At 31.1% G+C, this 16,290-nt stretch overlaps 1 protein-coding gene across 1 annotated transcript; it reads left to right on the forward strand.

Annotated features, from left to right (window-relative positions):
- The first annotated feature begins 1,428 nt into the window (after positions 1-1,428).
- On the forward strand, positions 1,429-15,508 carry LOC138938795 (pyrokinin-1 receptor). Its single transcript, XM_070306063.1, has 3 exons — positions 1,429-3,108; positions 12,886-13,112; positions 13,539-15,508. The coding sequence occupies exons 1-3, from the start codon at positions 2,286-2,288 to the stop codon at positions 14,199-14,201; spliced, it is 1,713 nt and encodes a 570-aa protein (XP_070162164.1). The 5' UTR covers positions 1,429-2,285; the 3' UTR covers positions 14,202-15,508.
- Positions 15,509-16,290: the final 782 nt, after the last annotated feature.

Here is a 16,290-nt window from a genome sequence, read left to right on the forward strand (position 1 = left end):
TCGTCCTCAAGTACAAATCGCTCCGCACTCCGTGACACTATTATCGAGACGAATACGAAGGATGATAGTCTATTCCGACGCGTAATAACACGTTCGATAATCTAATAATATTCGCAAATTCATTTAAGAGAGATAAATGTATTATGTATCCGTGTAAGGGTGACAAGTGCGTGATCAAGGAGCAATCTCGCGTTGATTCCGTTTTTCAACGCGTGTGAAACGCTTGAAAATACGTTCTCCTTTAAATTTCAGCTTGATAAAGCACAGATAATTAAATTTTGCACGCAAAACAAATGCTTTACGCATTAATATCGCCTCTTGCGCGATTTGAATTTCCATTGAGTTTATGCGGTTTTAAATTACAACGAGGCACACGCGACGCGTGCATAGAAGTGCATGCAATTGTGAATGATTCTACCTACCGATTATTTTGTCATTTGATTAAACAATTGTCGCTTCTTTTCATACATTTCCACAAATATGATTAAACTCGAGTCTTATTTATTTTTATGCTATATATATATATATATATATATATATATATATATATATATATATATATATATATAAACAATAGAATTATAATATATATATCGAAATGTTTTATGATCCAAAAAGTGAATAAAACTTTTAATAAATTACAAAAAAATATAAAAAGATGTAAAAATTAGAATAAAGGAAATGTATAATATAAATCATAAATATATTATAAAAAAGTACTTGTGTGAACACGTTAATCTTTTTTGGTTTGCAAAAGCAAAACTCCAAAATCAGGAAATTAGATTAATTGAAGCAAGAAAATTATACTTTTCTACAATAGCAAAGATTACTTCCAATAATAATTCCCATAGAAATTATTGATATTTCACATTTATCGAGTTTAATTAGTACGTTAACATTTCTAAATGATAGATTAATTATGCTCTCACTCAAAAGGTTTATTGCTATAATATAAAAATATGTAAAATCATTTGCTCTTTAAATTTTCAACGTCCAACGTACCAGAAAAGATATTTTCCGAAACTAAAATTTAAAATTGACATATTTGCATATTTAGTTTGATATTTTTCTCTCTTAAAGCTAAATCGTAGAGATATAAATGCATAGCGTGATAAGAAGGTAAGGACAAGTTTTATATGTAAGAAAAAAAATGAGAACGACGAGAGTGGCGAGAACGGACACTTACTCTTGTCAGCTACTAAATAAATATATAAATATAATCCAATCTGGAGAGACGTGCGATGACATTGCGAACTCGTACAATATTTCGGCCCCAAATAAACGTAAAAGAAAAACGAGCGTGGCCGATCTATAGGCGCAGCTATACAGCTGCCGACTGTAAAAAAAAAAGGAGAAAAAAAATGGGAGCTCGTCATTGTTCGCATTGTCGAAAGAAAATATACGTAAAAATGGGGAATCTTACTGATTCTCGAGTGATATCTAAAGGTATCGTATCGGCGCGCCAGCGCTGAACTTGCCGGATGGAGGAACAGCCGGCGTCCTTCGGCGCGTCGCGGCGTCGACAGTCGTGATTCGACCAGCGTCCGTAGCGGCAGGTAGACTATCCGCTCCTCGAGAGTGTGAACAAACTCCCCCTCGAGGAAAACAAACACGGCGAAGATACAAGCGAAATTGTCCCCTAGTGAGACTACTACGTGATCGCGCGCATGAGAAGACTGAATAAAAAAAAGCTTCGTCAATGCAAAAATTAAACGATAGAAGTGATATCTAATAAAAAACTTTGCTATGACGTTTCTGTTTTTGTTTTCGAACGAGTTACGTGAAGCATCTCGCGACCTCGAGTAATGAAATAAGTGATCGCTTCGGTAATTAAATAAGTGATAACGCGAGTTATCGGTCGAAGAACAAATATTCGAAAGACGCGAGATCCAGGAAATCTAACTTTGACATATAAGGGGGATTTTATATGTTGAATCAAAGTTGAATCAAACAGGGATCATGTTTCTCTTCTCACTCTTGTTATTTGTGAGAAGCCAATGTATCCTGCGGTCAAAATAAGGATAAAATAGAGGAAAACTTAAAAACTTTTATCACTAAAGAAGAAGAAGAAGAAGAAGAAGAAGAAGAAGTGTGCTAGAACCTAACGGCGCATGAAACCAATGAAAATTCCATTTATCTACTTTGTATGAGACCAACTAACCGTCGACGAAAAAGACGAAAAAATATCGCATCAATTTCGTGGCAAACTATCGGGAAAGAAATCGGGTTCGAAAAATGTCGAAAAACGGAGGTATTTTCGTGCGCGTCGTATAATCGGGATCATAATGACCCCTACGGTATCATCGAACTTCTCAAACGGCACCTGCACAAAGGTCAGCTACAATGATGGCCTGGCGTTATCGGAGCGATATTTATTTAATGACACGTCCAATTTCTCCGTCGTGTCATTCGGTCCATATCGGGATTCTCTATACGTGGTGATACCGGTGACCGTAATTTACGCGCTTATCTTTCTCACGGGCATCATCGGCAACGTTAGCACGTGCATCGTGATCGCGCGCAACAAGTCCATGCACACTGCAACGAATTATTATCTCTTCAGTCTGGCCATGTCCGACCTGTTGCTACTCGTGTCGGGTCTCCCGGCGGAGATGTACATGGTCTGGTGCAAATACCCGTACATCTTCGGCGAGGATTTCTGCGTGCTACGCGGCCTCGCCTCGGAGACATCGGTGAACGCGTCCGTGCTCACTATCGCCGCCTTCACCGTCGAAAGATACGTGGCGATCTGTCATCCATTTCTCTCACAGACTCTGTCAAATCTGTCACGCGTGATCAAGCTGATCCTCGTGATATGGCTGATGGCCTTGGCCTGCGCGCTACCGCAGGCATTGCAATTCGGCGTGGTCCAGCACAGCGATCATCCCGACATGGTTATGTGCACGGTCAAGAGGATCATCATCGATCACTCATTCGAACTATCCACGTTCTTGTTTTTTGTATTGCCGATGTGCCTCATCACGTTCCTCTACGCGCTGATCGGCCTCAAGCTCAGGAAGTCGAACATGACTGTCTCGGGCAGAACCGAGTCAATGAAAAACTGCAGACATCCTGGGAGATCGTCCAGGAGGGTGTTGAAGATGCTATGTGAGTTTTCGCGTGAGGTATCTCTCTTTATCCGTAGCGTGACTTTTAATTTGCAATAATAATAAACAATTTATTTATTCAAATTCAATTATCGGCTTAAATTGAGCTGCGTTTGGTGAAACAATTGAAGAACGGATCGACAGCACGCAATACTCGATTGCGCAATTAAATAAGGTTACGAGCAAATCATCTATTGGTAGTTTGCATGCCATTTGATAGATGTTGAAATCGTTTCATAAATGATCTCGTTGTTAGGTATAAATATGTTAACGATTCAGCAAACCGTAAATTAATATCGTGATGTTGTTCAGCGCTCAGCTGTCCGTAATAATAGAGCGCAGCCGCTTGCATAGCTTAAATTCGTTTAATTATCACGTAAATATTAACATACTATAATAAAAGCGATTAACTGCTTGTGATAGCTCAGAAATAAACAATAGTTTGTCATTAAAATTAATCAATAAAAGCAGAAATTAAATATTTGCCAGAGAAGTCAAAATATTTTTGCAAGACGGTAAAAATTCTATATTTGAAAAAAAAATTACTTAAAGAGTTATTAAAAAAAAATTATTAAATAAGTTTCCCGAAATAAACTACACATTTTTGAGTAAATACATAACGGGGCATAGTATTATATTACGCAACATGGATATTATATATCACCATCAAGGATTGGACAGAAGAAGCTGTTTACTTATGCGAGTTTAATTCAGCGTTTTAAATATGCATGCCTACTTTTCACCGTCTCAAAATTTGCGTTAAAAATCTCAGATCAGACATTAAACTTTGCCATGAATTGTTCAATGTTGATATATAAATGCGGCATGATTAATATTAAAGATATACCGAGAATACTCGTTTTTCACGCAACGCGAAATTGTTATGTAACATGAAAAATTATCATCCGTAACAGTTTTATATCATAATATTACACATGCAGTCCACGTTCGATTCGATTGATTAATTCAGCTTGAGACAAAATTTATGCATGTGTCTACGAATGAATTTATTTTTATCCCACGGTCATCAACGCGTTAACTGAAATCGATGATAAAATAACAATTCATTTTCCGTTTTCAATTATTTCATAATTTAGCAGAAATCGAAAAATTTACTACGTAAATTGCGCGCGTAAAAGTCACGCGTATGTAAAGAAAAAAAGAGATCGTTTGCAGCGATAATCATTTCATTACAGTTAGTTGTACTGTAGTTGAACAAACACCGGGACCGCACATTATTTTGATACACAAATGCATCTGCATATATTACAATTTTGTGTACTTTGTATTACTTCTTCGGGCAAGCGGAGAAAGTTTATCTCTATATCGAATGTGTAAACTCGAAAGGAGAATCTATGGTGTCAGTTATTTTTACATCGGTCGATACGTTCTTATTGAATGCTCTCTTATTGGCTGCCCTATAATTCTACATTTTATCAAAATTATTCGCATAGCAGAGCAAAAGTTCGAAAATAAATGATCATTGTTTGATCGTTAATAAGTAATTTTATTTATGTTTATTCCTATGATCTTCTCGTAGTATAATTGAGCATTAATATTATTTCGTATATATCTAAACTTTTATTACATCTTTTATTATTTCAATGGCTAAATAATCTTTCGCGTAATTCAACGCTGGTGTTTATTTTCATTAATTCCAAAATTTAGTAAAAATCATTTAACTCGCAGTGCTATAGAATTCGTACTATATTTATTATGTACATACATCTTTGAAAGAATGATGGGGCCGCGCTCATGTTTCCAGGTCTCCAAGAGATATATGGTATTTGTCTGCCGCTGATGTAGCTGTATCTCTATAACGTTCTCTCTTATTAAATGCTATTTGTTCATATTTAGAGATATGTCGCTTTAATATAAAAAAAATCTTTTTATCTTCTTATCGGAGGAACTAGAGTTTCTGCCGCTTCTTATTCCTACTTTTCTCTCTTTCTTTCTCGTTGCACCTACAAATAAATTTTAAATTAAAATTAAATATTATCAAATTAATATATTAAATTATAATTTCGTATACTTGTTATCTTCGTTACTATGTAACGGAAAATTAACATTCATAGAGCAATATTCCTCGTATGGATCGCGCGATACAGTGGTTTTACAACCGCAAGGCGCCACCGTGAGCGCGACCTGGAGAACTTAAAGTTTACATCCCGCTGAATTTAGTACGATGCTTTGAGGCATCTTCAAAGCTAGTAAACAAATATGGAACATTTCACCGAATACACAGTGTCTCAAAATAAATTTATTTCCGCATAACTTATTTCAAACGCATGGCAACATAATGCGTCGTGTCAAATTAGACATAATGCGACTTTAGTTTTATTATCCATCGCATAGATATGATCGAATTTTTTTATTCTTTTCACATTGTAAATATTATTATCTTCAACTTCTTGCAGATTCTTCCGCTCGTCGAGCGTAATCCGATTTTGTTTCTCGGAAAGTCCATTCAATTTAATGTTCCAGTAAAGTTTGAATTGTTGGAAAATTCCATGGACTAATAGCTGTCACGCATATATATGCAATAACTGTGTCGCTTTAATGTTGCCTTGAGTGCCCTTTAATCATCTCCACTTTTATACATCAAATTCAAATAAATAAAGCAATCAACATGACGAATGGCACCGTAATCACACACCAGTAACATGAAACGCTCGATATATGTCGCACACGTATATAGACGGAAAATTAAATTTAATTCTTCTTTGCTGTAACGCGAACCAACGATTCTCTGAGAAACTGTGCCAGCTATTGACAATACCTTATAGAGAATTGAAATAATCACTGGATTTACTTCCGTAGAACATAAATGCGCTGAGAAAAACATAAACGAGATATTACGAGTGAAATATAATATTTCGTGATTTTCAACTAATTCATGAAAAATTTCGCGGTTTTATATAATTCAAAAAAATAATTTTCTATGAAAACATGATAAAAATCTGCTGTTTGTTAGGTACAATAAATTAATACAATTCGTTTTTTCCAGCAATTTTTATCTTTCATTAATAAATGCAAATTTTATGCATGTATGAAAATTTTATTCGTGATAATATGATATCTGTAATAAGATAATTAATAATACACGAATAGATTAGTCGTATCAACTGCATATCCTTGAAAACGTAGCCTTTTCATTAAAGAGATAATGTAGAGGTAACGTAACTTTAGTTTATATACCATATATATATATATATATATATATATATATATAAAATATCTTTCTATATATAATCACAAATTATCATTTGATCGTAACTGATAAAATATTGTCCGACAGACATGGTCAATTTTTAATCATTGAGTAAAGACACATACTGCGAGAAAGAAATTACATTTTACCGATACAGTATCGAAAGTTTCATGCGCTCTCACTTAACTTTTTTATTCCGTCGCTTATCATGAAAGGTACTTCTTTCATAGAGTCTGATAAGAGATAAACGATTGTAGTAAATGAAAATTTAATTAGAACACTCGAATGAAATCTATTTAAATATCCATCGATCATCCTCCAGAGTTCTAGAGTTTACAAAGATTCAGAAACATTACATTTAAAATAAGAAGAACACACAAAAAGTACATATTGCTTTCTCGTTTGTTTGTTTTATCTTCAATTTTTTCTCCTCTCTGAAATTCTATCAAAGTCACTCGAAGAAAAATAATTCTATCAAAGTTGCTTGAAAATACACAAGACTATCAATGTCGAAATCGAAACTTAGTTATTTTTATATATTTTAGTTATTTTTATATATTTTACGTTTATTTTTTTATATAATATTTTTATATATAAATTTATATATTATACAATATACAAATATGCAATATACAAAAAAATATTTAAGGATAATCGATAGGAATTCAAATCTAGCACTAGAAATTAATTTTATTATATATATTTGAGAGAGAGAGAATACTTTTGTCTAATAATTGATAATATCTACAAGTACAAGCATTAGGATGATAAATTTGATCGAAGTTCCTTGATCGCGCGACAAGATGTAATTAGTTTGTTAATAAACTCGTCGGTGAAAATTCGCGCGTGCCTACACGATTTTAATCTAATATGTTTTTATGATCCTTTCCTAACGAGTGCGGAAAATTTTCATATCGTTTATAAATTTTTAATTAAGTTCTTCAAGTTTTTAAAGTTGATTTAAGTTTGAGTGAAGAATTATCAACATATCGACAGTTGCATAAAAGAGTCACACATATTGCCCAGTTTGTATGATAATTGTACTTTTTAATGCGCGATCTAAAATCTGACGATATTTATGACCGGCATGTTTAAAATGATGCAAGGAGACGAGAGCCATATGTATCTTTTATGATTAGTAATCTATCAAAAACACCGGTAATGTCTGATGCGAGCGTCTGGTTGACGACAGACTCTTTTATAACCAGGTACATATACAAAGATCAAATGTCTCGCGCTCTGATTGAGCATAATGTGCACATTATATCCGACAATGTTATGGCAAATTCATTCTGCTAATACGCGCTGCTCATCATATTGATTGATTGATTTATTAAATTTTTATTGATAGACTTAGACTAATTGTTGCAACGAGACTATTGATCAATTCTCAATAGTAAATATTATTACATGTTCTCGATAACATAGATAGAAGAATTATTGATGATTCAGCCGAGGAAAAAAACGTTTTTCTTTTGTTCTGCGTATAAATTAATACTTAAAATATTTTTTTAATATTTACAACACAATTAACATTTACATTTTTATTAAGCACATTGTCAACGTCGATGTCAAAGATATGGAATATTTTTCGGGTGTCGCTGAATATCGCGCTTTTGAATATTCAATGTACGTCCCGCATATAAAGTAACATGCTACCGATCATTTTCGTCTGGAAAATGCGGGGTTGTGGTCTAAAGAAAAACAAATCTTTCTGCGGGATAAATCATCGTCGGTTTCTGATAATAGCGAGAAGGATGAATTGCGGAAGATCGTCGCAAAAGAGACGAATTATTATCGGCTGTGAAAACGGTAGGGAGGATATCTTCAATCGTGGATGTTTTTCCAAGATATCTCACGTATAGCCGTGAGAAACATTCGATTTCAGTGATTCGAGTAATCAAACATATCACGCATAATTACCATCAGATGAATTGTTTCTCAGCGTTAATATCGCAAAAAAAAAAAAAAAAAGATTTAATCCTTGTAATCTTAATTTTTGATTGGAAAAAAAAATAAATCAAGATGATACTGTATAAAATGTAAATATAAAAAAAATAATATTGTGTTATAAATAAAAAACATCAATCATGAAAAACATATCATTCTTGAAAATACATGTTACATTTTTTAATTTTTCGACGTATTTATACGAACAATTTGTATTTCGATGTTTTATTTGATATCTGTGCCAATTTTTATCGAATTTAATAAAATTCAAATTTTTGATCGTACTTATAACGCACAAGATTATGATATTTACATGAGACGGAAAGAAACAAAATCCGCAATCTCAAGAAACAAAAGCAAAAACATCGCAATTTATTCTTTATTCCCGATCAATCTCTTCCAGATGAAAGCAAAACACGGATATGACAACAGCCCTAAATTAACTGGAGGAGAAATCCAAAAAAAAAATAGATTGATTGTGTTCTGACGAATCTAATACCATTCTCCAAGTGCCTTTCCGGATAAATGGGTCTCTTACGACAGTTACTATGGATTTTCCAGCAGTATATTTTTTTATTATCCGTTATATGTGGCGCAGATATTGAACGTAATAAAGATTGCGTTTTCCTATGATGATATCAATCCGTCAACTTGTTATTATTTGCAATGATAAATGCGCATCGGAGATAATTTAATGCAGTATTTTTAAATAACGACAGAGAGAAGATATATATTATTAAGCATAATTTATTTTAATAATTATTGAAACCTTGATAAATTAGTGTCTATTAAAATGGAAAAAGAAAAATATACGCGCCAACATCTTCAATCACTTTATCACATTAAACAAAGCACTTCATCATCATTGCATCACCATCGTTATAATAATTTAACATAATCAACAAATTATATTAAAAATATAATATAATACATTACAGTGCAAGTTATCTATTCTTGCATATTCGCTCGTATTATACATAACACTATTGACTCGATCATCAGCGGCTCTTCGCATTTAAACAATTGATGATGTGTTTCCGCAAAATTTTACTAATCATGTCAAATACATTATTATTACTTTTCGCATTAGATATATTGTAATAGCGAATAATCAAATTTCCTCAAAGTTTGCAATAAAACTGTAATTTAAACCGTATAATTTAATATATCATTTTCTCTCTCTTTTCTCATAGTTTTAAATAATATAATATGAAACATAATTTTATATCACGTTGAAAGATATTATGTATTTAATTTTGTGAATCATTTTATCAGTTATATGAATGTCGCATTTTATATATTTGACTACGGAATATTACACATGACGCAGCGAAAAAAAAAAACAAAAAAGAAAAAAAGACAAACCAGTTTCTTCGGAAAATATCGCCGATTAATTTCACGCATATTTATGAATTATATCTTGCCGTTCTTCATCGTGCCTCGCGATCATTATCTACTTCTTTTTATGTTTGCATAATAAGTTCACGCATATGAAAATGGATCATAAATGATTTTCGCGGCAAACTGTTTTTCTTATACACTACAAATTATTGTTCAATTACATTATAAAATATTATTTCCGATGAGAAGATAATCAAATTTTTGATATTTACATAGAAGTTGCAACTAGCTACAAAGTAGGTGAGCTTATGCAAAGGGCATTGCGCACTCAAGCTGCAGTGTCTCTCAGTTGCATTCGTATTATGTTGACAAAGCAAACTCTGCCCGTACAAGTTTAATAAGCTTTGCCGTTCAACACACGTATTTCCCCACGATGTATTTCCCCAGGCTATTAGTCACAAGTTTAAATTTTCCGCGAATTTGAACATTGCTCGCTATAAGATCTTACATTAAATTCTATACCGAGAAAAATAAATTCTTAACTTAAATGGGTTCAGCTGATTACTATTTCTTTAATTAAAATATTTAAGTATTTAGATTAAATACGATACTTTAAATCTAACATGACATATTTGATTTAAGCAGTTAAATATTTCAATTTAAAAAATGGTGATCAGTTGAACGCATTTAGTCAAGTTAACAACTTTTTTTTCTCGATGTAGATCAGGCATAATCGATTCAATCAAAACAATTAATCATAATGGATGTAAAGTATTCAGTAAAGAATGCCAAACATTTGTCACACCTCCTACGACACGGCTTTTCTTCTCTCCTGAAAAGCATGCGAGCAGATAAAATCGAGAATCGATTGTGTCACGGGATATCCTTCTCTTTCTGGCTTTTGATATATGTTACAGTGTCAAGATATATAAAATTTATAGATCATTACATCCATTATTTACCATACATTTGTTACTAAAGTCTATCATTATACAATATATATCTAATAGGAACTAATACAAGTTAAATTCGGATGGAAAAGTGATGCAAAATATACAATGATATAAAATATAAACTATAACTCTCTATTAATATGTGGTGTAAAATAGATAATAATCTAAAAAGCAAGGATAATAACAATTAAATGTATATATAAACAAAGTTTATACACATATATATACAAATTACATATGATATATGTCACCAATATATAAAATATGAAATACATAATTCGATATATAACACGAAGAAATTAAATGAGATATAATCTAAGAAATTTTAAGATAATTTTTGTAAAAATACACAAAAATTACATATCTTGAATAATAAGAGGGAGAATGTGAAATATAAATATTTAGCACAGATCTGAATGACATGATTTATGAAAAACTTAGAAAAAGAAAAAATAAAATCTAAACTAATTGTAAGTCATGCAGATAATTTCAGATATTTTTATCTCATTCTCTGTTTAGAAATTTAATTAAAGACATTTTTATTTACAATAAATATATTTTTTTACAATTTAAAGATATATTATTTTTATTTAAAAAATTTTTAATTTTTTATAACAAATTATTTTCTGTGGAAAAAAACATTATTTTCACATAACACCTCTTAATTTTATTTCATATTATAATGGCATATATAACACATTTTTATTTGCTCTTATATACATAGTATACCATATACAGAACATTTATAATAATCTATATAAAAGGAAAGAGAAAAAAATATATTGCAAGGTTATATAATACTATAATGATACACTCTATCGTTTACAATTATACTCGTTTAAAATAATGGATGATAAGCAGATTTAATAAGATATAATTACATCTGGTAGGAAATAATCACGTTTAAGCACCTCGCATTTTCTTTCATATAATAATAAAAAAGAAATTCAAAAAGTTGTAAACATAATTTGCAAAGGAAGATATGCGGAAAAATTCAGAAATCACAAGATATTTGTTGACGCAATTGCAAATTATGTTGCGAGCGAAATATGCGGTTATTTTAATACAATATAAACAACGCAATATTATCTTTGGTTTGAATATTTTTTGAGACATAATAAAATTTATATGATATCTATCATACGATTTAGTTTTAGTAAAATAAAACAGAACATCTCGTATGAGTGGCATGAGTAAACGTCAATGTAGAAATTTGACAAAGAAATAAATTTTTATTGACACGCGTTCATAAATCTCCCTTTGAAAAATTTAATTAAAAAATAATTTAGCATAGTATAACATTTGTTAAAAAAACCAACGCATTATGCTCCATAAAAATGTATAGGTCATTAATGAAAAACGTACAGATTTCTCTTAACATATTTCAATAACGACGTAATTAAGCAAAAATTCAAAGTATTTATAGCGTCCATTTTATCGTACTGCTTTTTATCGAGAAAAATATCGAATTTTGTTAACGTCTCCCATAATTACATTAGTTTGATAAATCTTTATTTGTTGATACAGACAATATTAATTATGCCTTGATACTTGGAATGTTATGAAACTATTTTATAAAAGAAATCTCCAATCTTGTAAACATAATTCAATTTATTCGCGAATTAAATTTTTCCTTATTATTCATCTTATTATTCATCCATTCTCATTTTTTATTAAAAAAATATTTGCGATAAAATATGGCTTTTTTATTTTTCGAATGTATATAAAATTAACGAAACTTTTAAACATACAGGATATTTTTATTATGTAACCATGACATCTAATTCAATGAATTATTGATCTCTGCTTCTGGACGTCACTTACAATTAGCGTTAGTAAAATTATTTATTATAATATTATATTATATAATATTACTCGGTGTTTACATTCCATCAACCTATTATTGTGTATATGTGATTGATTAAACTATCTAAGTGTAATAAAATCAAGGAAAAGATTAAAAAATAATTTATATATTAGAAACAAAAAAAAATATAATGCAAAACAGACTATTTAACGACTCCGTAATATTAATATTTCGAATATTTAAACATTATCTGTTATTATTAAGTCTCTTTAAATCCCCAAGAGATTTGAATAGCCAGAATTGAAAGCTTCCAGGCTTGAGAAAAGCTCGAGTAGCTTGGGCTCATTAAGCTTGTACTCACTATTACCATATAAGCTTCTGAGGAAAGATCGATCTCTATATTGCAAATAATAATTTGCTGTAAAAGGAGATAGGTAATAATACTGATGCATACATTTGTTACAAAACAATTGTAGCAAATTCTACAAACAAACATTTACGTTTGTATTGTTGCAGTCGCGGTAGTGATAGCATTCTTCATTTGTTGGGCCCCGTTTCATGTACAACGATTAATCGCCATATATGGGACTAATACGGAGGATCATATCACATCGAACGGCCCGTGGATGGAGTTCCTCAACCTCTTAATGACCTATATATCGGGCGTTTTCTATTATGTATCCACGACGATCAACCCGATCCTTTACAATATTATGTCGAATAAATTCCGCAAAGCGTTTATGGTAAGGAATCTAAATTGAAATAAACTAGATGCTGTCTGAAAATTATTTTAATTGATAACTTAATTTTTTTTATCAAAGTTATAAAACATTTATTACAAGAAATTGAAATTAGTAATATAACAACAATGCATATACATTTAAAATTTAAATAAAAATAAAAATAAAAATACTTCTTTAAAAAATATATAATATTATATAAAAATATATATATATTGCAACATTGTAGAAAAAATGATACAATAATTTGAAAAAGTATCTCAAATTTATATTTTTATAATAAACAAGCTTCTCTTAAATTGTTATTGCTTCAATATATATATATATATATATATATATATATATATATATATATATATATATATATAATTTTATCTGTTTTTACACAATATATCTTATTTGTCATAAATATCGTTCAAATCGTTCCAGGAGACGTTATCAAAAAGTTGCAGACTTGCTGGATTGCCAGCACGTCACGAGCAACGTTCATATTCAAGCCTGTCGCGATCTCAACAAAGGACCATTGGTGCTTATGGTTCCAGGATAGCGGGAACCGGTGCAGCATCGGGGAGAGGATCTGGAAGAGGATCCGGTGGAGGATCTGAAGGAGGATCCGGTGAAGGATCTGGTATAATAGCGGACAGCGTAGAAGGTTCAGGAAATTCTGTGGAAGACAGTCAAAGGCAATCGATGAATATTTCAGAAAAATTACCAGAGTCTACCAGAACGAATTCAGTGCGGAAGAAACATGCTAAAGAGACGAGGAACAATAACAATTTGCGGCCGCTCTATAATGAGCATCACAAGTCGCAGGAAGGCAAACGTGGCAAGAATCGATCGATTCGCAAGAACCAGGACGCATCGTGGACGAAGAGAACGATATACAAGAGCGTACACGCGTCCAATATAGGAGATTCGGGAAAAAAATGGTCGAGATTTCTAAAGTGGCTGCCTGGCTTTAAAGTTTTCAAATTTTCTCGTGGATCAACCATGCCCGAGGATTGCGTATTCGACGAAACCGGAAATCCTCGTGAGGAACTGCCAATGACAATGTGGAATATCCGCGATAACAACGAACAACGACCTGTCTGAATGTTTTTGTAAGATTCAAAATCTTTGAGAAGACTGATATTTTTAATCTGCATTTTCCGCGAATGATGCAATATCATTAACAATCGTTACTTGAAGAAAGATAATGTGACATAGTACAATAGTACGACCAAAATGATGACTTGAAAGTTCTCCCAAGATCGTGATTTTGAGAACTTTCTTTACTAAGGTAAAAGACTGAAACAAGAATAACGTTTGTAATTCCGATTCTCATGATTAATTTAAGAAAATTTTAACGAGGATTCGACGAGCGTAGAGGATAAGAAAATTTTCAGAAGAAAAGCCAGAAAATTTGACACGGTGATATACCATCCGCATTTGCCACGCGAGTTTTGTCGCTCAATGTTGGCGTCCGACGTGCTGCATCTACAAATAAATTTAGAGCATCAAAATGATAAACATGTCAAGAATATTGCGATCTTATATCGTAGTGATATGGTAATAAATCAAATTGCACACAGCGATCTCTCCAACTCAGAAATCTTGCTGGAATGTACTCTTGTAGTCAAATATGCATTCATTGATCACCAAACATTTTCTTTTATATTACTTCAATCTATTAAAGCACGAATATGTATATATATATATATATGTACATACTACAGGATGATATGAACATATTATGTATCATCCTGTTTTTTATTTTGTTTTTGAATTCTCGTATTTTCGATATCAGAGTGCTTTTAATGGATAATTAAAATATTGAATATAAAAATATTTAATTTAAACAAAAAGATCTCTATAAAAAATATAAAATTGAATTAATAAAATTTTATTTGATTTTTTTCGTCGTTTATTCTCTGCTTCTGAAACAAAGAGTGACAAAGTGCCAAATATTTTGTTAAATACGCAAATATCATAATAAATAATTATCATCAAACATGAACGCATTATATTATACATAGCAATCAATCATTAAGGTGATTATTTAAAACACATGTAAATACTATGTAATGCATAACACGCGCATCTCATGGACATCAACGATTAATATATGTGTCAAGCATTTTATGAATGCATCTTGTGTGGATGTCTTTGACATCGCGTGCGATAAATCATACGAGTTGATTTTAAAATAAACCCACACTCCTACCTGTAAATATATTCTTAAAAAAAAAAAAAAAAATATATATATATATATATATATAAAGCTATTTCTGTTGATTTCTGATCATCAGAATATACTGTATATCGAATTCATTGCAAATCGAAATCTTTAAAAACAGTTGCATTGACAATTTTTTTGTAATTATTGTATATAGAATGTAATCTTGTAACGTATAATTTGGTGTAAGATATTGTGGCTCTCTCTTTATGTCGATTGAATTTTGAAAATGTGATATTTGTTATGCGAATGATATAAGTGTAAATAATTAACTGTAATAAATTCTCTATCGTCTTTTTTATTAATTTTAATCGCATATCCTTTATTTAAACTTATTGGTAATTGCATGTACACTTCAAGTATCGATATTTTTAATAATTGCACACATAGGTAGACATCTGTGTCTTAAAATTTCTGCTTTCTTATTCTCTTTTCTCCTATTAAACTAGCTGTGAATCCTGTTCGGTAAAAAAAATTTTACTGCGTTCCTATATTTTGCATATCATAACACAGTTATCTATAATTTCATAAATAACGCAACTGTATTTAGGATCATACCTATTTTCGTATTTCTCCCTGAAAATTATTTCGGGAGTTCGTGACTAAGATATAATTATCTTTAATATTTTGACAGATGCGCAGGTATATATTTGAGTTGACAGGAAATAATTTTATGAAGCTGCATATAAACAATAGAAAATATATTCAATGACATAATTTCTCTATTTGCAATATTTTAAAAATATACAACGCGCATGTTTTGCTACATTAAATGATTAAATGGTGAAAACGAACTAAACGATTAATAGAAATATATGAACAAAATATCCGCAATAACAAGCGTTAAATTTATTTTCTGCAATGCTTTTTCTCTATAAAGCTAATAATAGTATTTTTAAATTTTGCACGCGCACTCATGTGGATTTCTGTGACATGTAACAAAAAAATAAAAAAATAATATTTTTT

The sequence above is a fragment of the Polyergus mexicanus genome, unplaced genomic scaffold, assembly GCF_030449975.1.
Source record: "Polyergus mexicanus isolate NDT 795.1 unplaced genomic scaffold, iyPolMexi1.0 SCAF_13, whole genome shotgun sequence".
NCBI lineage: Eukaryota > Metazoa > Arthropoda > Insecta > Hymenoptera > Formicidae > Polyergus > Polyergus mexicanus.

Excerpts from the sequence above, each read along its gene's own strand:
- LOC138938795 (XM_070306063.1), top strand. The coding sequence starts at position 2,286 with ATGACCCCTACGGTATCATCGAACTTCTCAAACGGCACCTGCACAAAG. Across the intron at positions 3,109-12,885 it reads GAGGGTGTTGAAGATGCTAT|TCGCGGTAGTGATAGCATTC; the intron begins GTGAGTTTTCGC and ends GTATTGTTGCAG. Across the intron at positions 13,113-13,538 it reads AATTCCGCAAAGCGTTTATG|GAGACGTTATCAAAAAGTTG; the intron begins GTAAGGAATCTA and ends AAATCGTTCCAG.